This window comes from Primulina huaijiensis, chromosome 5 (genome assembly GCF_012295235.1).
Source record: "Primulina huaijiensis isolate GDHJ02 chromosome 5, ASM1229523v2, whole genome shotgun sequence".
NCBI classification, from domain to species: domain Eukaryota; kingdom Viridiplantae; phylum Streptophyta; class Magnoliopsida; order Lamiales; family Gesneriaceae; genus Primulina; species Primulina huaijiensis.
In genome coordinates, this window is record NC_133310.1 from 2740920 (window position 1) to 2768651 (window position 27732).

At 34.7% G+C, this 27732-nt stretch overlaps 3 protein-coding genes and 1 long non-coding RNA gene across 6 annotated transcripts in view; 2 read left to right on the plus strand and 2 right to left on the minus strand.

Moving 5' to 3' along the window:
• The window catches only part of LOC140976315 (uncharacterized), a 38024-nt gene extending 29304 nt beyond the window's left edge, over positions 1–8720 (minus strand). Inside the window, exons 1-5 of one of the 2 annotated variants that reach the window (XM_073440388.1) lie at positions 8533–8720; positions 8363–8385; positions 2215–2337; positions 1360–1761; positions 242–620 (exon numbers count right to left, since the gene is read on the minus strand). In XM_073440388.1, coding sequence (XP_073296489.1) covers positions 242–620; positions 1360–1761; positions 2215–2291 — 858 coding nt within the window. In that variant the 5' untranslated portion in view covers positions 2292–2337; positions 8363–8385; positions 8533–8720. The remainder of the gene's footprint in view (positions 1–241; positions 621–1359; positions 1762–2214; positions 2338–8362; positions 8386–8532) is intronic. The other variant, XM_073440389.1, reaches the window with a different exon arrangement.
• Positions 3915–6359, plus strand: LOC140976316 (uncharacterized). The gene is made up of 2 exons (XR_012175192.1): positions 3915–4483; positions 5629–6359. It is a non-coding gene; the product is annotated as an uncharacterized lncRNA (long non-coding RNA).
• Positions 8721–17316: 8596 nt separating the features above from the next.
• Positions 17317–19971, plus strand: LOC140976521 (probable pectinesterase/pectinesterase inhibitor 51). The gene is made up of 2 exons (XM_073440742.1): positions 17317–18547; positions 19207–19971. Exons 1-2 carry the CDS (start codon positions 17485–17487, stop codon positions 19893–19895), a joined length of 1752 nt encoding a protein of 583 aa, XP_073296843.1. The 5' UTR covers positions 17317–17484; the 3' UTR covers positions 19896–19971.
• A 381-nt stretch (positions 19972–20352) lies between these two features.
• LOC140976317 (endo-1,4-beta-xylanase 1) lies at positions 20353–25471 on the minus strand. Of its 2 annotated transcripts, none has more exons than XM_073440391.1 (8): positions 25049–25471; positions 24849–24911; positions 23899–24266; positions 23504–23663; positions 22968–23320; positions 22394–22571; positions 21771–22307; positions 20353–21686 (listed from the first exon to the last, which is right to left on the minus strand). In XM_073440391.1, exons 1-8 carry the CDS (start codon positions 25109–25111, stop codon positions 20565–20567), a joined length of 2844 nt encoding a protein of 947 aa, XP_073296492.1. In that variant the 5' UTR covers positions 25112–25471; the 3' UTR covers positions 20353–20564. The 2 variants fall into 2 exon arrangements, with proteins under 2 accessions (XP_073296492.1, XP_073296491.1); XM_073440390.1 differs by having other exon boundaries at positions 23899–24269.
• Between the last annotated feature and the right edge of the window lie 2261 nt (positions 25472–27732).

Consider the following 27732-nt stretch of genomic DNA (forward strand, 5'->3'; position numbering starts at 1 on the left):
TTTATCAAAGTAAAAACAAGATATATCCTAGAAAAGGACAGCGGGAGTAGAACAAATTAACCCAGGATTGTTCTTATCACAAACAAATCAAAACCTACAAAACTGATCCACAGGTAAAAAGGAAAATAGAAAAGAATAGCATTGGACCTCATAAATATTGCACTGTAGCATAATTGCAAACAAATATCATCAGTGTTTCCGACTAATGGATATGGTAGCGTAAAACATTATCAACACGAACCTGTATGAGCTCAAAGATCTTTGATTTTGAAGCTGAGAGGTGTTTTTGGTGGTCGCTTTTAGTCTTAGGAAATTTTGATGCCTCGATACTTTCAATAATCTTGTCCACATATTTCTTCAGGATGATCTTGTATGCATCTCTGCTCAAATTTCCTTGCTTCCAATATGGTTTCAAAACGTCCCTAATATGTTCAATGAGGACGAATTTGGAAGCATTGACCGCCTTAATCTTATTACTCGAGCTTTCATCAACCTCAGCGACCACCATGTTTCCCTTCTCAGTTTCCTTTTGCAGTCCCTCCACTCTTTTCCCTCCAACAAATAAAGTTGTTATCCTTCCAGAGTTTTCCTCTGGTACGGTCAGAGGGTCAATAGCACTCCTGTTCAAAGTAGGTTGAAAATGGACTTATGAGTGTGCAATTGATAGGGGCCACAAAGCTCTATGTTACGGAACCAGATATATTGGGCCTAGACCAGAATATTCTCAAGGGCACAAGACTCTTATATCTCATATTATTGGAAGAATCTAGAGAAGGTTGGGAATAAGTATAGAGGGGTTTCTTAGGAAGAGATTATTAATGCTTATTTGGTTGTTAGGCTAGCTTGAACTAGGGGCGAGAGGATTTTTGGTCTTTCTTCTGGTAGAGGACTTGTTCCTTCTCTGAGTTTTATTACTCATATTAGTTTCTTAGTAAATCGGTCTATTTTATTCTTTATCTAGTTAATTCAGATATTTGTGTTGTCTGAAAAAATGGTTCGTATCACTGTCGTAGCATAATGCCCTTGACTACTTTGTAATTTGTATGACATTATACTCAAAAAGATCTATGGCGAAAAAAGATTCACTCTCATTGGACTTCTATCAAAGTGAAAACAAGATATATTTTTTAAAAGAACTGCAGGAGTTGGAATATGTTTACCCAGAATCATTCTTGTCATAAACAAATCAAAACCTGTAAAACTGATCCACTGCTAGAAAAGGAAATAGAAAAGAATACCATTGAGCCTCATAAATATTGCTTGGTAGCATAATTCCAAACAAATATCGTCATTATCTCCAACTAAATATAGCATTATTGGAACAATGGTTATCATAGGGTAAAGATAATCGATACGAACCTGTCGTGGTCAATGATCTTCCTTTTTGATGCTGAGAGGTATTTCTGGTGGTCGCATTTAGTCTTGGGAAATTTGGATACCTCAATACCTTCAATAATCTTATCCACAGATTTCTTCATAATGATTTTGTACACATCTCTGCTCAGGTTCCCTTGTTTCCAATATGGTTTCAAAAGGCCCCTGATATGTTCGATGAGGACAAATTTGGAATCACAGACCGCCTTTATGTTCATATAACTTTTTCTAGCGGTCAATGCTTCATTTAAATATCCTTCAGCATTGCAGCTATCACCGCAATATACATTCTGGTGAGGCAAATCCACTTGTGTTGTGTCTCCAACACGATAACTAGAAGTACTTGGTCTCACGTCCATCTCAAATTTATGGTACGGACTTTGACTTCTACTTGGGATAAATTAAGTGGTTAGTCATCGAAGAATAGGAAACAAAAACCATAGCATTGTTAAGATATTATTCAATTCCTTAAATTTCATCGCAAAGTTAAGCAATCGGTCATGCCATAGAAAATGAACTATTGCGCAGTGAGTATGATTAATTGAGAAAATAAACCATGATATGAGCAGATGTCCATTATATGACCAACTCTATTGAGTTATACCATTTATTTTGTATCTCACTGTAGCAAGCAAATATTGAATTGCTTCACATTGCTATGATATTAGAAGTTAACTCATTTAATCTCATGAATAATTAATGGACACATTTCAAGAGAAATAAAGAATCTAAACTCGATTTATTGCCATATATTTCTTAACACCTTTGCACATGGTCATAAAAATTATCCACGACAAATAAAAATCAACACGATTCACCACACCAAAAAATGAAACTAACCTGTATGGCCGCATTGATTTCCTCAGGATAGAACTATAATGCATCTCTAGCCACCAATCATCGAGACTGGGAGACATTTTGGTACAGGAAAAACTTTAAGAACTAGTTCCATCCATATTCCAACTAAAGTGATTAAATAAGGTCAAAGAACTTTTAACAAATCGTTGTATTGATATTATTCAGGTCCTAAATAACAAGAAACTTTTCGCATGTGAAGAAACTTGAAACTTTACGGGCAAAGGTTTCAACGAGAAAAGAAATGGAAATGTGAATAAGAATGCCTCAATGATACATTTTGAAAGCATAAAAGACTTGTAGTCTTAGACAATAGTTGAAAGCGAAAATTGTAATTGTCGTCTTGTATATTTGTTTTTTTTGCGATTTCGGTCCCTATCTGTTGCATAATTTCAACCTAATCCGCTATTTTTTTCTGCAATTTTATTTCTTTTTCCGACATGATGCCATATGACGTGGCGTTGACAAGATGTTCACCAGCACAGTGTCACATCAGTACTCTAGCAGTCAAAAAGACTAAATTGTCGAAAATAAAAATACAGGACTAAGACTGAAATTTTACAAAATAAATGACCAAAATTGAAAATAGTCAAGCATATAGGACCAAAATGCAACGTTTCCTAGTTGAAATACTGCTTTCTGGAAAAAAAAACATAGAATCTAGTAATATTGGTAATATAGAGTTTCTAAACTTCCTTGATATCTTTTTAATGCGATCACAACAAGAATGAAACTTTTTTTAAACTTATATGCACCCCATGTATATGGTACAAATAGGTCTTGTCAGAAGTCATATATAAAGCACAAGAGACAGCTATGTAAAATTCCTCTCGCATTTGGTTATCGATAGAACCATGCTCGCCTTAAGGTGTAGCAATGTAAAAATATATAGATACAGCTTCAAGTACCTAATTTTTACCTCTAAATCTAAAAAAAAATGAACTCGGTGCTGAAAAAATAGAAGATTTTATTGCCATGTTTATAACGTACATTCAAGATCTCAGGAGCAATTCTTTACAAGTTCGTGATTAAAGAAGAAATGATAGTTCAGCCTTCATGACACAAATCAGTATTTACGAGCCATAAAATTTTGAATACAGAAGTAAGAGATTGCCCTAGCTAAAGACAAAACAGTATGCTAGTAATTTGGACACAAGTAAAAATAACGAGAACGTTACAATAAATAAATCATGTGCATATTTAAATTACATCTGTGCATATTAAACAAACACTAAAGTAATAAGTTTTACAATCATAATGACAATAACTTCTCTCTCATACATAAGCGTGATATAAGATATTTTGTGGATATGTAATTGTCACTGGCCACATGAATGCATATTAAATCAAATTAAGTGAAGCCACAATCGAAAATATGATCTTTGTTATAAATCAGAGAATGTAATTTATAGTAGGTTGATTCCTAACTCCAATCGTACAAAACAAAATAAGAACTCTATCATAGTTTCAATATCTTTCAGGTTCGCCCTTCAAGTTACAAGTTGAATTTTGGTGGGCGTGGGTGTGGGCGCTCCAAGCTTATTCTAACTGTGGATAACGATCCAAGGATTTACATCATAAGACCTGATATGTCTCAGTTTTGATTCATAAAATGAAAGGAAATATACGCATTAGGTAGCTTCCAACCTACGACACATTGTGAGACTTGTTCTTCAAATCTGATAATGAATACGATGTCGGAATCGTTATTATACAACATCCAAGCTTAATAGATTATCACAAGATTGCATCATGCACTTTCAACATTCCTAGACACTAGTAACATAGATGAAGCTTCGTTGCTGTCCAGAATACTGCCTAAACCCATTTTAGCTCTGGAAGATATCCCATATTACAGCTAGGACCTGATATCTGCTACAGAGAGGCAGAGGCCTATCCGTCGAATGATCACAGTCCCAGCTAAATCGTAATATGAAAGCATTAAACATTTATCATAAGATTTGTCATAAGTAATTGGTATTTTAAAAATAGATGAGTACCTAATTTGTCGTAATTTAAGTGCAATTCCACATTATGATGCATGTCGAGTTTTTATGATTTTATTCGTTTTATGCATTAATATGGTATAATAATTAATTATATTGTTATTGCAGGTGAATGAAACAAAGAAACATGAAAATGACCATGAAAGCCCAAAAACAACAAAGAAACGTGAAAATGACCATGAAAGCCCAAAAAAACACCACTTTGGGGAAGAAAGTACGGAGTCCTGGCCAATCACGAAAAGTGGGAGGTGCCCTCCACAATGAAAATAATTTGGAAGTCGCTTTTGTGTCGCGGGACTATTCCTAGGGGGGATAGAACTCAAGTAGGACTGTTAGTAAATTATGGAAAAAAAACCATACGAACAAAAGGAGAAAAGGGAGAACAAGAGAAAAGAGGCAAGGAGAGAAAAAGTGAAGCAAATTCATGAAATTGAAGGCCTTCTAACATTTTATTTCTTATTCCTTTTTCTTTCAATTATTCCATGATGCTTTCAAAAATAATTTATGATTTTTTGGTTTAAAACGTGAAAGCCTAAAAGTAGAGTTTTTATGATTTTATTTATTAGTTTTATGCAGTAATATGGTATGACAATTAATAATATTGATTTTGTAGGTGAATGAAGCACAGAAACACGAACCATGAAAACGAAAAACAACACTTTAAGGCAGAAAGTATGGCTGCCACCATGAGAAGTGGGAGGCACACCTCCATAATTGAAATAATTTGAGCAGTTGGTTTACCGCAACGGGGCCATCCCGAGGGGCATAGTGCTAGGACAACATTATGGAAGGGTCCTAATGTGACTAGAACTCAACTTCGAGATGTTTGTAAAGTGAGTAAGTCTTCTATTAGACGGTGTGACAGATCTATATCTATGAGAAGGGCCGATCCGGTTCACAATTGGAATGAAAAGTAATACTTTTGAAATAAAAATAATATTTTCCATTGGTCGGGTTGGAAATCCGTGTTTTTGTGTTGTAAAATATGAAAATGGCCTATTTATGAGATTATTAACCAAAAAAAGAAAAAGAAAACACATAGAACAAAAAGAGAAAAGAAAGAACAAGAGAAGAGAGGCAAGGAGATAAATGGTAAAGCAAATTCAAGAGATTGAAGACCTTCTACCCTTGTATTTCTTTTTTCCTTTTTCTTTCGATTATGCCATGATGTTTTCAAAAACAATTTATGTTTTTTTTGGATAATACATGATAGTCTAAATTTCGTGTTTTTATGATTTTTATTACTTATATATATTAATATGGCATAATAATTAATTATATTGATTTTTAGGTTAATGAAGGAAAGAAACACAAAAAAGACCATGAAAGCACAAAAAACAATATTTCGATGCAGAAAGTATAGGGCCCTGGCGCCCATCATGATATGTGGGAGGCGTCCTTCAGAATGGAAATAATTTGGACAGTGGTTTCACTGCCCCGAGGTCATTCTGAGGGGTCACAACGCTCGGACAATGTGCTGGAAGAGTCCTAAGGCAGCTAGAACTCAACTTGGACATATTTGTAAAATATGGAACCGGTCTATTCATGAGATTATTGACAAAAAAAGGAAAAAGAAAACCCATAAGAACACAGAGAGAAAAGGGAGAACAAGGACTCAAGAGAGGAGAGGCAAGGAGAGAGGGTTAAGCAAATTCAAGAGATTAAAGACCCTCTACCTATTTATTTCTTTTTCTTTTTTCTTTCCATTATTCCATGCTTTTTTCAAATATTATTTAAGTTTTTTTGGTTAAAAACTTGATAGTCTAAACGTCGTTTTTTTATGATTTTAATTAGTTTTGTGCACTTATAAGTTATATATAATAATTAATTATATAGATTTTGTAGGTGAATGAAACAAAGAAACACGAAAACGACCATCAAAGCACAAAAAAAACTTTGGGGCAGAAAATATTGCTCCCTGGCGCCCATCATGAAAAGTGGGAGGCATGTGGGAAGCGCCCTCAAGAATGGAAAATATTTGGACATTGAGTTACCGCCACGGGGTTATTCCAAGGGGCTGCAGCACTAGGACGAAGAGTCCTAAGGTGGCTAGAACTCAACTTGGACATGTTTGTAAAATATGGAAAGGATCTATTCATGAGATTGACCAAAAGAAAAAGAAAACCTGTAAAAACACAAGGAGAAAGGGAGAACAAGTGAAGAGAGGCAAGGAGAGAAAGGATGAAGCAAATTCAATAGATTGAAAACCTTCTACCTTTTTTTCATTTTCTTTTTTCTTTTTATTATTCCATGATGTTTCCAAAAATAATTTATGCTTTTTTGGGTAAAAACATGATAGTTTCTAGGAATGCTTTTGGAACTCAACATGCAGATTGAATGAAAACTATTAATTTGTAAATTTGGTTTATGCATATAAATTGTTTATTATATTTGTTATGTGATGTCAATTAATATCTCGATCACTAATTAATTTAATATTTGGAAATCATGATGAGCTCAAGAGAAAATTCATTGATTATACTATAGAACATTAGAACCGAATAATTATATGTTAGTTTCATATAGGCTAGAGATAGACTTGCACGGCCTGTGTGAACTTTGATTGAAAACCTAAGCCTTCTCTGTCTTGTTAATTGAATTAAAGCGTGAGGATTTTAGGTTAACAATTCAAGCATAAAATCAACTAAGGGAGGATAGCCTAGATTCGAGTTAAGTGTTGAGGAATTACAGTAATCAGAGATCTCAGTCTCATTGATTTCTTGATTCTTGTTGTAGTTAATTGTTTATTTATTTTATTTCCTTTAATTTAACAAAATTTGCTCAAATTTGTAGGTTTAAATAAGGTAAAAGAGGATATGATTTTAGCAATTAACGATCACTTAAGCACACTCCTAGTGGGAATGGTACTTTATCACTTGCTAATGTCAGAACACATGCACTTGAACTATATCGAAGTCGTACAATTTAGACCAAACAAAAATAGCTAGGAAAGACAAAACAAAGCATTAAAGTAAACTATCAAAAGGTAAAACCACCCATGAAAGATAACAAACTGTCAAAAAAACTTCATCCCCAGGCCACCAGTATCACTTGCACAGATCAATTCAGCGCCTAGAGAATCTAAGCAGGAATACCACCGTATTCGACCAATACTTTCCGCTGAAACTATAATGACAAACAAGCATCATAACAAACACGAGCATCAGCCAAATATGGCCACATCTTTTGATTCTGGTATCTCCAATCAGATAAAAACATTTCATCATAATGCCATTCTTCATAATAAGAAGTTTACTAGTTATGGAATTTTAGCTAATTTATATGGCTATTAGATATGTTACACTCCTTCAACAAAAGATTTGGTAACCATAGTTCTGCTCTTAAAATTATATGTAAGAAAACTTTAGAAGTTTTTGACAATTATGTATGGGGTGCCGTACTAAAGAACTTGACATGGAAATTTTTAAACCAAAGCATTGAAATCAGTCATAAAGCTATCTTGTTTCTCTGACTATATTTAAAATCATCTCCAATTATCACATCATCACAGTGATGTACCTTTCTCCAATCTGCTCTACCATCTTTAATGGAACGTTCAAATCACTTTGATTACACTAATGTGAAACCATCGACTGTAATTTAGTTAAAGCCGCTCGAAATACCCAAAGCCATGCTTAGCAAACAATTATCATACTAGCCTGAAGCTTTATACGTTCTATTTCGTTGTCAATTCATTAAAATAATGATGTCCTTACAACAGAGGATTCTTTTATGTTTCTTGGCATTACAAAAATAAAAGACACTGGATGTTCGAAACACTTAGCAATATAATTCCGAATTAATATCCAACCAGTCATTAACATATGCTATTTAACATTTGTATTCTACCATTTTCACTGTTTTATTGGAAGGAAAACTTCACCAAAATTTGGTACTTTCCCAATTTGGTTAAGCACTCATTCCAATCTTTCCTATATCAAAAATCGAGATTCACTTTTGAATATAAGACATATCAAATCATTGCACGGGATTTTAAAAATAATAACCAAGAAATCACCAGATCTCATCACTACCCATTACAAATATTAAAAAACAAAGCAGTTGATGACAAAAATAAAGTAGTCAGCATCCGGGCAAAAAAAAGAAAAAGCTTTTTATGCTAATACCTCGTTGAATCTTCACAAAATCTCTGCAAAAGAGATAAAAGGATGAAAATATATGAGAAATAAGCCGTAACAAAACTGAAAATTGAAAATTTTACCACAACAAAAAAAAAAACTTAAAAGAAATGGATAAGAGAGGGATCCCTCGCTCATACATACACAGATTAACTTACAGAGACGAAAAGTATCAAAAATGGATTACTGCGCCGCCACACACAAAACTCAGAGAGAGCTGACTCCAATCCGACTGTAAATTTTGTGTGAGAGAGAGATGTGTGAGATAGAGATGGACAGACAGGAATTCCCTGTCAAAATTTATACCCGGAGAAAAAAATGAAACTTGAGAAATCGCAATTAGATTCTGTCGACATCATTTGACCATTTTATAAATCAGAAATTTATAATTAAATTTGGAGTACAAAAAGTTTTTGTTAATTCAAATTCTTAGTTTTTGTTGTAAAAATCAATGTGTCGTATCTCGGACCAAGATTTGTAATCAATGTATTTTACTTTATAAGAGAATTCGTTCTTTTAAAAAAGTTTTGTTATTTTGCTAATTAACCACGTTCATGTCTTTATCTACAACTGAAGTGACATTCGTATATAAAATATGATAAAACATATCAAAATTATACATCAAATATATGAACAAAATCTCATTGATGGTGGATATGAGATTAATACAGTGGATGAAAAACATATCAAACATGTGTTATAAAATTTGGAATGAAAATTTAAAATGATGGATTTCATATTTAGGACAAATTCTTTAGGTTAGATATTTTATTGATTTGAGTATTTATGGTCACTCGTAATATATAATATTTACGATCTTACAGATATATATTCGTGAGACGGATTGATCCGGTTTATAATTACAATGAGAAATGATAAATTTTATATAAAAATAATATATTTTCATTGACGGATCGAGTTGAAAATCTGTCAAACAAAATTTATATGTGAGACGGTCTCATATGTTTTTGTTCTAAAAAATTATTTTGTGTCTCTAAGTCATCCCAAAAACATATAATTTATTTTAATGACATGTATATGTGTGTGTGGGAAAAAAATGTTTGTTATTGAGTTTTTGAATTAAATTAAAATGTCATATCTCAGAAAAATATATATAATCTATACATTTTACTTTATAACAAGTTGGTTAGTAAATTTATAATCGTGGATGTCATATTTTGGACTCAATCTTTAAATGTGGATAGTTTATTAACGGAATATTTATATAAGGTTACTCATAATTTATAATCTATTTGTAATCTATAATATACTTGTAATATTTATAATTTACCATTATAAAAAATCTAGAATTTATTGACCATTTATAATCAGAAATTTATAATTAAATAATTTAAATTTGTTCTTCTTAATGTTTAATTTAAATTCTTAGTTTTTGTTTGTAAAAGATATTTTGTACCGCTAAGTCATTCCAAAAATGTATAAGCGTTTTTGTGACACATATATATATATACACACACACATATATATTCTGTAATATTTTATTAAAAAAATTTATATGACACATATATGTAAGTATTATAAGGAGAAAACGTATCAAAATTAACAAAAAAAAAATGAACAAACAAACAAATATGACGGATTAAATAAACCAAAATAATTTTGGTTAAATCTTTGTAATAGAATTAATCAACTCTTTGCCAAAAGTTATGCATTATTTTTTTTCTCGTTTTTTACCAAATAAAAAGGAGTGTAAAAATAGTATACAATTTATTTTGCCCACCTAAAGTGTGTGTCCTTTCAACAATTATGTCATCCAAATATTTTTAACCAATCTTCTCTTCTCTCTTTATTTTTAAACATAAACTGGCTAAAACATTAAACCAGATAATCCCGAGTTACAATGTTCAATAGTCACGGTGGGAACACACCATCTAGCCATTCAACAGTCGAAGACATAAACAAAGTCTCGTGTGCTATCAGGTGCGCCGCACCGTTAGCGGTCCGCTTCATATGAACGGTCCGCTTCATATGATTGATTGAGATGAATGTCGCAAGATCTAACATCGATCGAATTTACGAGGTCACTCCTCCAGCTGGACCAAGTTCGAGATTAAAGTTCCGTACTGCCCAAACTGTTAGAAAATTTGGTTCCATAATATATATTGTTTTGATCAAAATAATGATGTCCTTAAAGAAATATTGCCCCACTATATTGCTGTTGGTAAATGGCAATTTCCTTCCATGAAAATTCAAAACAAATAATAAAATATATAGACAATAATATCTATATATTTTCCCAATACATATTAGAGAAAAATGAAATGATATATCTGTTGTTTTTTTTTTATTTATTTAGAGGATGAAGTTGTATTTATAAAGTAGAATCACCTCCTTCGAAATGGTGTGACTTTTCGAATAGACACATTTATGAATATTGAATAGATAAGCACCTTTCATTTGAATTGTTTATGAATGGACACTAACCTCATTGGAAAATTTCCATTGAGTCATTCAAAAGGTGCAATGATTCATTCCATTACAGGCACAATTCATTATTTTAATTACTGAATAATTAAAATAATAATTCTGAATTAATTTTTATTTTAGTTTTAGTGCCCAAGTGCTAATCTTTGTAATTGACTATTAAATATATTGTGGAGAATTTTCCCTCCACACTAGTCAACACTCAAATACAAATTATTTGATGTATTTCCACTTACAAGAACTTCACTCTCCTCTTTCTGTTTCAATGTGGGACTTGCATTCAATAGTTATCACTAACTATTTCCAACAATCCCCCACTTAGTTAGTGATATAAGCAATCAAACCTAAAATTTTATGCATTATAGGAGGAGTCTTTCGACTTAAACCTACTACTTGTATAAACACTTCAAAACATTGTCGAAATGTATGGCAGTTTAATTAACTTAAACTACAATTTCTATATGACAAGATCGGAAATGTCATACACACAAAATATTAATTTCTCTAACATGTTCACCGTGAGCTTTAGCACCATATTATGGTCATGTGCTACTCCTGGATTCATGGATACTTACAAAAGTTTTATTCTCAAACTTTTGATAGAAGCGGCACCACTTCTTGTGTTCACATAGGCGAAGGACCTTTGAAATCTCGTTTGAGATTTCTTGTTCATAACCGAACTCAAACCTTCACTAAGAATAATTTATATTCATCATTTTTTTTCATAAGTACTACATTGATCCTAGTACTTGCTACATGTCATTAATAATTTGTTGTTACCAATTAAACCTTTAGAAAGGTAGGGTTCCTATTATTAATAACAAATCATAATAGTTTTAGACATATTGAAGTTGTAGTGTTTTTTATTATATCTCTCGAGAGTCCTTTTGTTAATGGGTCAGCTAGGTTCTTACTAGACCTAACATAGACAACTGTTATAATACCATCAGAAATTAGTTGTCTTATATATTCATGTCTCAAAGCAATATGTCTATACTTGCCATTATAAATCTTGTTAAATGCTTTTGACATAGTTGCTTGACTATCACGGTGCAAAGAAATCGCTGGCATTGGTTGTGGCCACAACTTTATATCTAGCAATAGATTTCTCAGCCATTCCGCTTCTTTGCCTGCTGTTGCTAAAGCAATGAATTCAGATTTCATTGTGGAATGAGTAATGCACGTCTGTTTCTTCGAAGATAATGATATAGCTCCTCCACCCAAAGTGAAAATCCAACCAGACGTCGATCTATTGTCATTGACACTAGTTATCCAAGTAGCATCTATATAACCTTCTAGCACAGAGGGAAACTTATTATAGAACAAAGCCAATGACTTAGTCTTCTTTAGATATCCGAGAACTCTTCCAATTGCTCTCCAATATTCAGTGCTAGGATTATGAGTGTATCTTGAAAGTTTGCAAACAGAAAAGGCAATATCGGGTCTTGTGCAATGCATAACATACATTAGACTACCTATGGCACTAGCATAGTCTAATTGGCTAATGGATCTGCCCAAATTTTCTACCAATTTGTTGGAAACATCAAATGGGGTATTAGCTTCTTTTATTCCTAAGTGATTAAACTTAGACAGAACTTTATCTATATAATGAGACTGACACAAAGCAAAACCCCCACTATGTTTGGTCACCTTGATTCCTAGAATGGTATCGACTTCTCCTAAATCTTTCATTTTAAATTGAGAAGATAAGTAAGACTTAGTTTCATTTACTCCTTGCATGTTCGTTCCTATAATTAACATGTCATCGACGTAGAGACATATAATCACACCGGAATTTTTGGTAAAATTAGAATAAATACATTTGTCTGCCCCATTATGACTAAATCCATGAGATAAAATCACATTGTCAAATTTTTCATGCCACTGTTTAGACGCTTGCTTTAGTCCATATAAGGATTTCACCAATTTACAGACTTTATTTTCATTCCCAGGAAGTATGAAACCTTCTGGTTGTTCCATGTAAATTTCCTCATCAAGTTCACCATTTAAAAATGTTGTTTTCACGTCCATTTGATGAACATGCAGATTATAAATTGATGCTAAAGCAAATAATGCTCTTATTGAAGTGATTCTCGCTACAGGAGCATATGTGTCAAAATAATCAACACCTTATTTCTGTCTAAATCCCTTAGCTGTAAGTCTCGCTTTAAAAGTATGTATAGAACCATCATTGTTATATTTCCTTCTAAACACCCATTTACAACCAATAGGTTTTGAGTTAGGAGGTAGATGAACCAACACCCATGTTCCATTTGCAAGAAGAGAATCCATTTCATCATTTATCGCTTCTTTCCAGAAACTAAAGTCTCTTGAAGCCATTGCTTCATCTATGTTTTTGGAGCATCTTCTAAATGTAAAACAATAGGTATTTTATTCAACAATTCACATCTGCTTCCTTTAACCAAAAAGTCAATGTTTGTGAGGAATTAAAATCATGACCCAATTTCTTCTCTCTTCTTGCTCTTTGACTTCTCCTTGGTTCATTAGGAGATTCTGCAGATTTTCGTTTCTTATTAGAAGAAGAATTAAAATCCATTGTAGTGTTTTGTGTTAGATATTTAGGAATTTCTTTGTTTGATTGTGTATTAACTCTTGGATCTTTAAGAAAGCTAGTTTCTAAAAATTCAACATTCCTAGACTATATAATAGAATTAGAGTCTGAATCCAACAATCCATAAGCTTTTGAATTTTCAGCATATCCCACGAAAATACTTTTGAGAGCACTAGGTCCCAACTTGGTCCTTTTAGGATCTGAAACTCTATAATAGGCTAGACAACCCCATACCCTCAAATAATTAAGATTTGGCTTCCTTCCTTTCCATACTTCATATGGAAAAGTTTTAGTCTTCTTTGATAGAATTCGATTGTGTACATGACAAGCTGTTAACAATGCTTCTCCCCATAGATTTGTTGGTAGATTAGCATGCATAAGCATGGCATTTATCATATCTACCAATGTTCTATTTTTTCTTTTCGCCAAACCATTTCGTTGAGGGGTGCATGGTCACTAGTTTGATGGATTAAACCATTTTCTTCACACAAGACAGTAAATTCAATTGGAAAATATTCACCACCTCGATCACTTCACAGGATCTTAATTTTCTTTTCTAATTGATTCTCAACCATGACTTTGTAACTTTTAAACACATCAAATGCTTGATCTTTTGTTCTCAATAAATAAACATGCGTGAAGCTGGAATGATCGTCTATAAAAGTTATGAAATATCTTTTTCCGCCTCTAGTCAAATGTCCATTTAATTTACATATGTCAGTATGTACTAATTCAAGCAACTCAGTTGTTCTCTCATTTTTAGGAAAATGTTTTTTAGTCATTTTTGCTTGTATGCAGATTTCATATTTTTTAGAATTTTCATTTGTACAAGAAATTAAACCATGCTTTGACATAAATTTAATTGACTTAAAATTAACATGAGATAATCTACCATGCCATAAATTAAAAGGATACTCAAGCATATAGCAGAATATCCACTTTATTAATACTTAGTTTGAACATTCCATCACATGAGTATCCTTGTCCTACAAACACACCATTCTTAGAAAGTATAAGTTTTTATGCTTTTATTACAGCCTTCAAGCCCTTCTTGCACAACAAACTTGCAGAAATCAGATTCTTCCTCACATCCAGAACATGTAGTACATTCATCAAGATCACTTTCTTTCCAGAGGTGAATTGCCATTCGATAGTTCCTCTTCCAAGTACCATGGCAGTATCATGATTTCCCATCAAGACTTTGTCTTCTTTCTCAGCAAGTTCATAGTTTTTGAACAAACCTTTTTCATCGCAAACATGAATAGTTGCACCGGAATCATACCACCAATCATCAGATTTCTCATTTGTTGCCATGTTGCATTCTGTTATCATGCTTATCTTTAGATCAGAAACCATAGCAACAATATCAGGGGGAATTGCTGGATGTTCTCAAAGATTTGCAGTCTTTTTTCCAGCATTTCCTTCCACCTTCAGTTTCTTGTAGAACATGCACTATTTCTTGAAATGGTCTTTCTTTCCATAAAAGTAACATGTCTTGTTCTTCTTTTTGTTGGCAATATTTTCGCTTGAGGTTTCAACAAACTTTCTTTTCTTTCCAGAATAACCAACTTTCTTAATGCTAGACTCAACATTATTAACCTTAGAACCAGACTCTAAAGCAAATTTATTTTCACGAATTCAAGTTTCCTCTACAATTCGAATATGCTTCATGAGTTGGTCTATAGTAAAATCTTCAGAAGTGTGCAACAATTTCTTTCTATAGCCATTCCAAGTGGTTGGAAATTTTGCAATTACAGCAGCCACTTGCAATTGTTCAGACACTTCTATTTTCAAATCTTTGAGTCTAGAGACTAAGACGAGTAGTTCATCGACTTGATCCATGACAGATTTATTATCAACCATTTGAAATTCAAAAAACTTCATGCTTAGAAATCTATCAGTACCTTGTTTCTCTGATGTATATTTTTACTCCAGGGCACTCCAGATTTCATGTGGGAATTTGATTGAACGGAAGAGATCATATAAGGCATTCAGGATGTATCCTCTACAGCTAACTTCATCCTCTTCTCGTTTTTTACGTGATGCTTTGATAACATCTGTATCTTCATCAGATGGTGCAGGGATTTTGGGTAGGCTTTGACTCAAAAAATATGCGACTCCCAATTCAGTGAGTAGGAAGAACAATTTGTCCTTCCAACGAATGAAGTTAGTCCCATCAAATCGATCTAACTTCAATGCATCAAAAACAGATTTTGAACCAGTGGTCTCCATTGCAGGGAAACAAAAAAAAAAGGAAAATATTTCTTTAAGATTGTTAGATAATTTGGTTCCAGAATGTATATTGTTTTGATCGCAATAATGATGTCCTTAAAGAAATATCGCCCAGCTATATTGCTGCTGGTAAATGGCAATTTCCTTCCAGGAAAATTCAAAACAAAGAATAAAATATATAGACAACAATATCTATATATTTTTCCAAGACAGATTAGAGAAAAATGAAATGATATATTTGTTGTTTTTTTTAATTTAAAAGATGAAGTTGTATTTATAAAGTAGAATCACCTCCTCGAAATGGTGTGCCTTTTCGAATAGACACCTTTATGAATATTGAACAGACAAGCACCTTTCATTTGAATTGTTTATGGATGGACACTAACCCCATTGGAAAATTTCCACTGAGTCATTCAAAAGGTGCAATGATTCATTCCATTACAGACACAATTCATTATTTTAATTATAGAATAATTAAAATAATAATTCCGAATTTATTCTTATTTTAGTGCTCAGGTGCTAATCTTTGTCTTTGACTATTAAATATATTATGGAGAATTTTCCCTCCACACTAGTCAACACTCAAATACAAATTATTTGATGTATTTCCACTTACAAGAACTTCACTCTCCTCTTTCTGTTTCAATGTGGGACTTGCATTCAATAGTTATCACTAACCATTTCCAACACAAACAGCATCTAGGGAATCCGAGTAAATGCACACATTGTCCAACTCAAGATGCAAGCAAAAAACCATACCGAAATGTAAAGCATAGACCTGAAGAATCTGGATTCTGGTGCACAAGAGATTCAACCGAAGCATACACCTGTCTAAAGTTTTTGAAGTTGTCTAACATTGTATATGCCCAATTCACATGCACTATACGTTTCTGCCATGTGCGATCTTACAACCCAAATTGGCCAGCAGAGAATACAACATGGGTGGGCTCACATGTGCTATTTTGATTTATTTGGGTTATTTTAACCTGATGGTGTCTGTCGTCTTGTTTTGCTATAGGTATGTATATATATATATATATACATCGTTGTATGTCCCTAAATGCACATGACATGTAAAAACCAAGAGTGTTCGGCATTTATCAATTTCTCTCTCTCTTTTTCCTATGAAATTGACCCCCAATACGACTTATGTTTTCTTCCCTCCAAACCTAAGCCTAGAGTAAACTAATGGTGCGTTTACTTAGTTTGATGGCATTGGATATGATAAGTAATGTTGTACTTGTTAAAAAATTGAGTATGATGTAGAATGATATTTAATAAGTAAATTGTTCTATCATTGATTTGATTGATTAAATTTGACATAAGCAATAATAAATGAATATCAAAAGGGAAAAAAACAAAAGATAGTGTTATAATTTTAGATTAAATGATTTGATTGATGTGAAATAAATAATTTTTTGAACGACAATCTATTGTTTTTTATGTTTATAACTTTAGGTTTTTTGATAATACCAATCTAATTTGTATCCCTCGGGATCTTTCTTATTTGTGATCAAATAAATAAAAATATATAGACTTTTAAAATGTTATGAATTTGGGGATTTTTCGCTTCTTTTTTTTTTTTACAATAATAGATGACATAATTTAGCCCATTTAATTGTAGCAAGCCAACGACCCCCACAATTCATAAANCCCCCCCCCCCCCCCCCCCCTCCCCACCCCTCTCCCTCCCATTTCCTTCGGTATCCAAACCCGTGACTCCACTTCCAATCGTCATCCTCCTAAATTGTGTCAGACAGAAGTTAACAACGTTGCTTAAACTATTCTTCCCGCTTACATCATTATCTGTTAATCTCTTGATTTGTCACGTTGTTTTCAGAATCTTTCTTTAAATTCGACAATGATGCAGTACCAAAAACATGTGAACTCCCCCCAAACTTCACCCACCTTTGCTGCAAACAATCCCAAGAAATCCCGGAGATTGAAATTCTGCATCATTTCAATGGCGGTTCTCCTGTCTTCCGTGATTCTATTACCTCTTCTTTTCTTCACCCTCTCCGCCGTCTCCCACCAGCGCAACCACCAGCCATTGTCCACCGCCGACGGCTCGCCTTCTGACAACATATATGTCATTCGCGAGACCTGCAAGGCCTCGCTTGACCCTCAAACTTGCGAAGCATGGCTGTCCCATTCCAATACAGTCCCCGCAAACGCCGCGGTTCTGGATGTTATTCAATCCGCCGTGAAGGTTTCCTCCCGAAATCTTGAAACGGGTCGGGGCATGGTTCAGAATATCCTGGTCGCGTCCGTGGGGAACCAGAACAGGTCCTACGCCGCAACTACTTGCCTCAATATTCTGCGTTACTCCGATTACCGTTTGAATCTGACGGGTGGCGCGTTGGTAGGTGGCAGTATTAAGGACGCGCGGGCATGGGTTAGCGCGGCGTTGGCGTATCAGTACGGCTGCTGGTCTGGGCTGAAGCTATACGCCAACGACTCCGACACGGCTCTCGTCCAGCCCACAATGGCGTTCTTTAATTCCTCATTGCTCGTATCCACCAGCAATGCGCTAGCAATGCTCGCGAATTACGACGTTTTCGCTGACCAAACGGAGTCTTGGGCCCCGCCAAAGACGGAGCGCGACGGGTTCTGGGAAACCGGCTCGGGCTCCGGTTTGGTAGGCGGGGTGCCGCCTGCTCTCAAGGCGGATGTGACGGTATGCAAGGGCGGCGCGTGCGATTACAATGCAGTGCAAGAAGCGGTGAATGCGGGACCGGATAACCCCGGGCCGGGCAAACGGTTCGTGATATGGATCAAGGAAGGGGTTTACGAGGAGACGGTTCGGGTGCCATTGGAGAAGAAGAACGTGGTGTTCATCGGGGACGGGATGGGCAAAACGGTCATTTCAGGTTCCATGAATGTAGGCCAGCCAGGGATGACCACCTATGAATCCGCCACCGTTGGTAAGACTGAGGAGGTCATATAATCCAAGTAATTTTTTTTCTTTTAATTGGAAATGAAAATTCAAACATTAAGTTTTATGTGATGCATCCCTATAGCTACTCCCCCCATAAAGAACTTAAAAATAAAATCACAATAAATTTAATTGTTTAAATGAAAATATATAATACACTATCATTTTTCCAATCAATTTGTTGGTCACATAACAAGAGTAGGTCTCTTGTGAGACGGTCTCACGAATCTTTATATGTGAGACGAGTCAACCTACATAAAAGTAATAATTTTTCATGGATGACCCAAATAAGATATTCGTTTCACAAAATACGATCCGTGAGACCGTTTCACGCAAATTTTTGCCTAGGACAAAATGCTTTTGATTGGGGTGAAATATTTTCACTAGGCCTCAAAATTATGTTGCATCAAATTTATATTTGACCTTGAACTGAAAAATCGGAATAATTTTTGCTTACTAACCATTAAATCATCTATTAAACAAAGTCTAACACTTGGTTTCATCACAAAAACTTATGTGAGGTACTCACGAGTTAATTTTGTGAGACGAATTTGCTATTTAGATAACTCAGTAAATATATATTATTACACCTTTTACCTACTTTGGTTTCATAATGTTATTTTAACTTTTGAACCGCTGTACATGCAGGAGTTCTGGGCGATGGATTCATGGCAACTAATCTCACAATCCGAAACACAGCAGGCCCTGATGCTCATCAAGCAGTAGCTTTCCGATCCGACAGCGACCTCTCCATCTTCGAAAACTGCGAATTCATCGGTAATCAAGACACCCTCTACGCCCACTCACTCCGCCAGTACTTCAAATCATGCCGAATCCAAGGCAATGTCGACTTCATATTCGGACAATCAGCTGCATTCTTCCAAGACTGCCTCATCCTGGTTGCCCCCCGGCAACTCAATCCCGAAAAAGGCGAGAACAATGCTGTAACGGCACATGGTAGAATCGACCCCGGCCAATCCACAGGCTTTGTTTTTCAGAACTGTGTCATCAATGGCACTGATGCGTACATGGCTTTGTACCATAGTAAACCCAGTGTCCACAAGAATTACCTCGGCAGGCCATGGAAGGAGTACTCGAGGACGGTTTTCATTCGATGTACGTTGGAGGCTCTCATAGCGGCAGATGGATGGATGCCTTGGAGTGGCGATTTCGCATTGAATACGTTATATTATGGGGAGTTTGAGAATACTGGGACTGGATCTGATACATCGAAACGTGTTAATTGGAGTAGTATGATTCCGGCCGAGCACGTCGATTCGTACTCGATCCAGAGTTTCATTCAAGGGGATCAGTGGATTCCTGTTTTGTCTTCTTGATTAACAAAGCTTGTAGAATGTAGGTGATATAGTAGTGATGAAGTAATACAGAGCTTGAAATATTCTTATTTTGAAATTTGGATATAGAAATTTGTTGAAACTGTGAGAAGACAAAAACAAGATTCATTCTCGGTTATTAAACGAAGTTAGATCAGAGGAAATCATGATTAGTGAAGCTATTTTTTACTTATAATATTGTTGAGAGTATTGAATAGTATTTTTTATTTTTTGCACATAAATTATTGAATTCGAAGCAAGATGAATATATTAAAGAAAAAAAAAATTGATATGATATATATTGATTGCCGGTTCAAGAGTTTTTTTTCCTTTTTTTCTGAGTTGAACTAGATATGTTTTACAAATTATAATTGGGTCTGGAAGCATTCCAAACTTGGACAGAACCCAAGCTTAGAAGATAATTCAAGAATTAATTCATAAATTCGAGCTTAACCTCAAATATCAAATAATATGATCGCAGCCGTCCATCTATTAATGTCTTGAACCCTGTAATAATAGCAGAAAACTAAGACACAGCCATTGTATAATCACCGTCACATTTCCACAAGTCACCAACACATTATTTCATTTACATGAGCATCATCATCTGTTTGGATTGACAAGTTTAATAATCCCTTAATCCAGTCAGTGTGAAGCATAAGTCATCGACAACTATAAATTTACGGATACCACAACTGGATCCAGACCTTGATCAACCTCAAATGTTTTAAATGCCAATTTCTTCCGACAAACTGAAACGAGCTCGACTTCATACGAACCATGAAATCCTCTGAACTCGAATTCACCTTGTTCATTTACATGTCCATGAGCACGAGTCAGCCATTCTTTCTTAAGTGCAAGGTACCTTTTACCAGCTTCATTAACATCACCTTCTGCGTTCACTAAGTGAGCATTGTTACGACTCATAAACAGCTCCCAGAATCCCCAAAACATTACGCCCTCGACCGCAGGGTGAGCAAATGCCTCTCGAAGCATGACTTCCAAATCATCAGCTCTAACATACTCGTTGTCCGAAGAGATGTCGACTTCTGTGAACCAGATTGGAAGGCCAAGAATGCCCAACTTATCGAGTGCGGAACAAACGATGGGACCGATTGGATTCTCTATGTGCCCCTGTAAGCCTATTCCTCCAACTGGTGCTCCTTGTTCTTGGAGGTCCAGAATGTGTTGAATGTATTTCTCTGGTGATGACCGTGTATCACAGCCATCTTCTATGTGGTAGTCGTTAACAAAAAGGGTGGCAGAGGGGTCAAGTTGATTTGCAATCTTGAACATGTTGGCTCTGATATCTTTTCCTAAATGATCTTGGAAAAAGGAACCATGCAGCATTTCATTGTTCACATCGTAGTGCTTGAATTTACCCTTATATCGGTTCAGAAGACTGGTTAGACGGTTCTGAACAGCTGACATCATGTCGTCTTTGCTCAAAGAACGTATCCATGATTGAACTGCATCCTCGACTTCCCAAAAGATGCAGTGCCCACGAAGTTGAATGTTCCGGCTTGTACAAAAGTTTAACATATCATCAGCATCTTTGTAGTTTAAGTTTCCTCTCTGTGCCTCGGTCCAGTACCACTTCAACTCGTTTCCAAAGACGGCCCAGTTAAAGTTTTTGGAGAAGAAATCGACAAAATCTTCGTTCTCAATGTTTGATCTCTCCATGCATGATCCAATTGGGAAACTGTTTTGTGTCTGTCTGATTTTCACAAAGGCACCACCCAGAGAGCTCGACTCAGATGCAATAAACTTTAAGGTAATATCACGCTTGCGTATCTGCATGATATAACATGCACTTAGTAAAGAAAATCTTACTTTGCATACAATAATTGAACATCAAGAACCGCCTTCGCCACTTACCTTGTCAGTCAGTGTTTGCAAGCGTTTAAATCTCATGTGTCTATCGACAGGAAAGATTTGAAGTCCGGCCACCATCAAATCGACACCAGCATCAGGACCTTGGACATAAACCATTACTTTTGCTGGTTGCTTCTCGATTCTAAAAGATCCACCAATTTCATGCCATTTATCATCACCAATCTCTACTTGGCCACCATTTACCCATTGACTGTCCACACCAAGAGCAACGTTAACATTTTGTGGTTTAGTTACACCAGATCTAATTCGAACCCAAGCTGACACTTGATATGTCAAATATAGTTTCAGATTATCTGTTATCATCTGGGCTGGGCCCATCCATGTTTGAGTACGATTGGTTACAAGAATGTAGCGACCACTTAAAGGCTCGTGGGCTCCAAGGGAATCTCTAGCCATGGGAGGAAGAATATGTGGCGAACCATTTCCGACACTAAGTGTGCAATTTCCAAGAGGAAACCATCCATTGGAGCTGTCACTAAGGTTGCTATTCACAATAATATTTACCCCAAAAGCAGCATTCTGAGAAAAAGAAATTAACTTGAGTGTAAGAAAATTAAGCAGCTCTGCTAAATATTTCAGGCACTTCCAGTTACTAATTTAACAACCTCAATGACTGGTGGAGATGCAGGTGGAGCTTTGGCAGCGTGCTTTACTATTAGATTATTGAGGAGGATATCAGTTCCAGGAGGTGGTCCTTCTAAAAAAATAATTATTCGTGAGGGGATGCCGTTTAGAAGAAATTTTCCTTGCAGCTGCACCCAATCTTTGTCTGTTGCCTGCACACTACAGAAAAAATAGATTCATAAAATCATATAGTAAACTTGAATGCATCACAAGCAACGACGATAGTTCAGTATAATGTTAAATGATATTAAATTCACCAGGAAAAATGAAATACACCTGCATAATCATTTCCATTTCAAAAGAAAAAAACGCAACATAAAAAGACAAGTGCATTAGTCACACCACTCCGTTTTGATTTATATATCAGGATTTATCAAGTAAATAAGAGACAAGGTTCATCAGAACCTTAAAAAGGATAAAGAGTGCATATATTTAGCATTAACAATCACAGCATCTTGTATAAAGAAAACCATCTCAACTTTAAAATAAGTTAGCTTGAGACCAAAAGAACTGAAAATATCAGCATTGGAATGTTGACAATAAGATAAAACTAACCTGCCAATCCCAATATACTGCTCGGGGAGATTTGCTGCCTGAACCCACAGTGTAGCCCTAACATTTGCACTGGTGATGTTATTACCTAATATTCGAACTGTAGCCACAACCTCATACGCAAGCTTCCGCTGCACTCTCCCAGTAATCTCTTGTTGAATCCCATTCCAGTTCTGAGTTCGATCTGCCGTGGATGCAAAGTACTTTCCAGACATGGGAAGAACTTTCCCATCAGCCATAGAATCACCCACAACAATCTTACAACCTCTTCCAGACCAATTATTTAGTCCATCATCAAATGTCGGGTTCTGTATTATGTTCTCATCGCCGTCTGATAAAGATCCAGTGCTTTGACTCTATCAGATGCGAGAAAACAACAATACATCAAAAATTTAAAAGCAACGAAAGATACATACATATTCTTTATCATCCTTCTCAATTTCCAATTGCAAGAATGAAGTTTATTTTCACCGACACCTTTTCACAAATAAATAGTTACAAAGCTGAAGGAGAATATGTTACTTTCGGCACGAAAATACCTCACATTCATTGGAACTGGGGCAGGAGACCTGTACAGATCTTATGAGTAGGTCGATGCCAGATGAAGGCCCTTCCAGATAAAATGTGACCCTCTGAGGCATTGTTGACAGACAAAATGTACCTTCTACCTTCTCCCAACGTTCAGTTGACGCAGAGGTTCTGCAAAGGTCAGGGTTGGAACCAGTACATAAAGTTCACAAATAATGCACTAAACAAAATCGGGGAGAAAACATTATATTTTGAAAAATAAAAAATATAAAAATGAGATTGCACATGTTTTCATTTGAATGGCTGTCATGGATGGCACCCCACTACTTCCAGGGTTCCCTACGTAGATGCAAATTGGGAATAGCTTCCCCAAGCTAGAACACCATCAAAAAAGAGAAAAATATACCTTCCAATAAACAAATAGCTAACTGATGAATCCTGATTTTCTAGTTTCAAAGTGGCCAAAACATTGGCAACACCTTCAACGGCCCCTGATATTCCAACCCAAGCACAGACTATGTAGTTAGATCCTGCAGAAACTCTGCTGGTGATGTCTTGCTCCAGGCCTTGCCAGGATTCTTTCCGGTTTGTGACAACGGCAAAACTGCCGCTTAGCTTAGTTGATAATCCTTCAGGGTAACCGGATTCTGACGAAACAACAAAGGCATTGCAGCAATTAGGATGCCATAAATGAAGCCCTCCAGAGAAATCATGGTTATGTATGATATTGGTTGCTGGTATGCTGATTGAATCCTTCAATTTCTCGTTCAAATTCAGCTGGAATTCAAATTTGATTCATGAAAGTGAGATAAGCTCGTTTACAGTAACAGCAATTTGTTAAGTGAACAAAACAAAATGTTTGGATAAATTCTCCCTGTCTGATAAAAAAATTATGATGAAGCTGCAATACAATGACAAAAATAAAACTTCAAAATTATCACATCACGCCATTTCAAACAAGAAAGCTTCATTTTTTTTCTAACTGTAGGACATTTTGTAGGCTTCAAAATGCATCGACTGGCTCATGACCCTTATCAAACACCATATTCACAAAATTTAGAACTTGTAATGCTCCATAAGTTGGATTTTCCTATTGATCATTTACACAAATCTCAGAGCTTTTCAGTTGCCATCAAGCTCACCCATCAAGAACTGATCTCGCAAAAGCAAAACAAGCAAGAAAATATGAAGAATCGAAAAATAAAAGAGATGATAAAATACGATTAAGTCAAGTATAAATGGCACAGGATTGCATCTCCTAAAACCAATGAAAGATGAATTAAATACGTCCAAGAACGACGCAATAATCAAATAAATAAAAACATCAGAAGTTGCAAAAAAAAACGCCTTTATTACCTCGGATTTAGAGTTATTATTGGCATTGCTAGTGGATGGCGTCTCCATATTGTCTCTTGACCCCTAAAGTGAAAAAACAAAGGATCAATTGAAAGTCTCTACATCAAAGAAATCTTAAACGGATTTCAAAATTTCATGTATTTCCCACAAAATTCGAGCAGAAGCACATTTTTAAGAAACCATCAAGACAACAGAGGTACCTGTGATCGTGGGCTACGCTTCAAAGCTCGATTCTTCAGGCAGCAATTCCAGAACTTGCCCATTATATGCCTATGTGAAATTTCAAGTGAAGTTTAAGGCACGCACGGGACCACGGAAACCAGCCAATCAAACTCATGCCTTCTTGATTCCCTTGACTGGCTATGTAATCCCAACAAAATATTGCCATAATCTCGTCCCTTTCAGCGATTAATCTAATCCCAAGATTTAAATTTGCCCAACAAAAGTAAGTTCATGGGATGGTTACTGATGCTTTGGATTGCAGATTGAGGATTGATTGTACTCTTGAATTGAAATAAGAGATCTTGACAGGTTTCAGCTTGCTTTAATCAATGGATTATACCTTTCTTGGTTTTTACGACTAGCTTCAAAGCTTCAGTTTGAAGCGTGTACCATTCGATCAAATGTCATTATTTCACGATTATATTTTATCACAGATTATTATATTATTTATCACAGATTATTATATAATAGTTTTTTTAAAATCAAAATCAATAATTGTCGATAATGATCAAACATCAATCTTTTTTATGATACATCGAAATTGTCACATTTTGATCGTTTTATAGCATGACCGATATTGATCCCGACATTTCCCTCCAAGTAAATTCAACTTCTTGCGATCAAGGAATCAGACTCACATTAATTTTGATGTCGATTATGAAATCGAATGACACACGTTTTATTAAAAAATTATAATTTTTGATAAAAACAGCAAACGTTCGTTCTTAATTCTTCGTTAGTGGCTATTGATTAGAAGTACCCATGATGCATGTTCTGAGCTCGAGACGCGACATTAACATCCTCAAAATTTGTGAGTAAACTTTAAAAAATGTTTAAGCCTCAAAGGTACTAAAATTCTAGAAAATTGTTCTATTTTATTACAAATTCAAAACATATATTCACAACTCATAACTTGAAATAACAGCGGAACATTTGAAAAAACCTATGTTATAAAATTAAGCTAAATAAATGATAGTGAAAACCCTCAAGAAATCTTGACAAAACTTTGTTTGTTCATGGTCCAAAACTTCATTCTCACTCTTATTATCTAGAAAGTGGGTGAATGTTTAGAAAAACGCTCAATAAATGAAGGAAAACTTATTTTGTTAACCGCATTATCTAGCCGCATTATTTAAAAAATAATATTTTTTTATGAACTGAGTCGGGTTAGAAATTCGTCTCACAAATTTAATATGTGAGATAGTCTCATAAAATTTTTTGTGATATTTAAATTACCGCGAATATTGGGATCGAAAAATAATTTATAAGGATGAATGAAATCTTTAAAATTTCTCGAAAACTTGAGATGACCTTAACAGTTATTAGCTATAAATGCATTTCTTGAACGGTTACAATTAATTGGACCACTTAAAAGATTTTGAGTGCGAAAACGGTCTGACATTACTAGTGATACAATAAATTCAATGTAAGCAAACGGTTAATAATGCGGTTAGATAAAAACAATAAAGCATACAGAAATATAAAGTAAATGAGGTACGATATTTTATAGATGTTCGGAGATTAATAACTTTTATATCACTCTTTTTTTTCACTTAGGAAGGAATCCACAAAAGACTTTGATTTATATAACCATTGTACAAATACACTTCGAATAAGACTTATAACTGCATAAATCGAAACTCTTAGTGAGAATTTAAACAATACTTAAAATATGGCTATCTTTTAAACCCTTTATTCACACTAGGGATGTAAACGAAATGAATTGGTTCGTGATCTTTTCGAGTTGGCTCGAAAAATATTTTATTTATGTTCAAGCTTATCGAATTCGAGTCAAACTCGAACATGTTTGAATTTTTTGAGTCAAATTTTTTTTTGTTCGTGCAATCTTAATATTTATTAATACAATATAATTATATATTAAATAAATATATTTCGAGCTTTTCGAGTGCTTATTTTCAAGTAATAGTTCGAATAGTTCGCGAACATAGTCGAATCTTTTTACCCGAACTTGAGTTTTAATTATAACCGAATTTGTGCCAAATTTTTCGAACTTCGAATCGATCTCGAGCTCTGCGGAACCAGGATCTTGGTTCAGTGTAGGTAACAATATATTATAATTAATAAAGCAAAAAAGAGCACTGATTAATGACAACTAAAAATAATGTGTCATAAAGTTTGAACACAAGTTACGCACAGCCAGTAGCATTGATAATTAATGGGAAAACGTCAGAAAAATTATGAACAACAGCGTGTACAAAATCCGAAATCAAAACAAAATATGATATAAAATATACGTTCGAAAATTAAGCATGAATTCATTATCGATTAGAAAAAACATAAAATTATAAAATAATTGAATGATCGACAAACATTGAACGAAAAATCAAACCTAAAATTTGGTGACATTTTGAATTTTTTAGAGATTATGAAAGATGAAGCAATAATTAAAATGAATTGGATTTATTGTTAATCAAAGTGTATGACGTTCGTGAATCGTGAATAGAAAACACATACAGAAAACTATAAAGTATATACTTGGATATTAATAATATGTAAAAAAACTGACTTAAAATTTGGGTCTACCAAATTATAAAAAGAAAAAAATTGTTATTTTTTTCAATCAGTATAGACAACTAAACATATAATAATAACATACAAAAATTAAAAAATTTAGACATAAAATTTATATATATATATATAT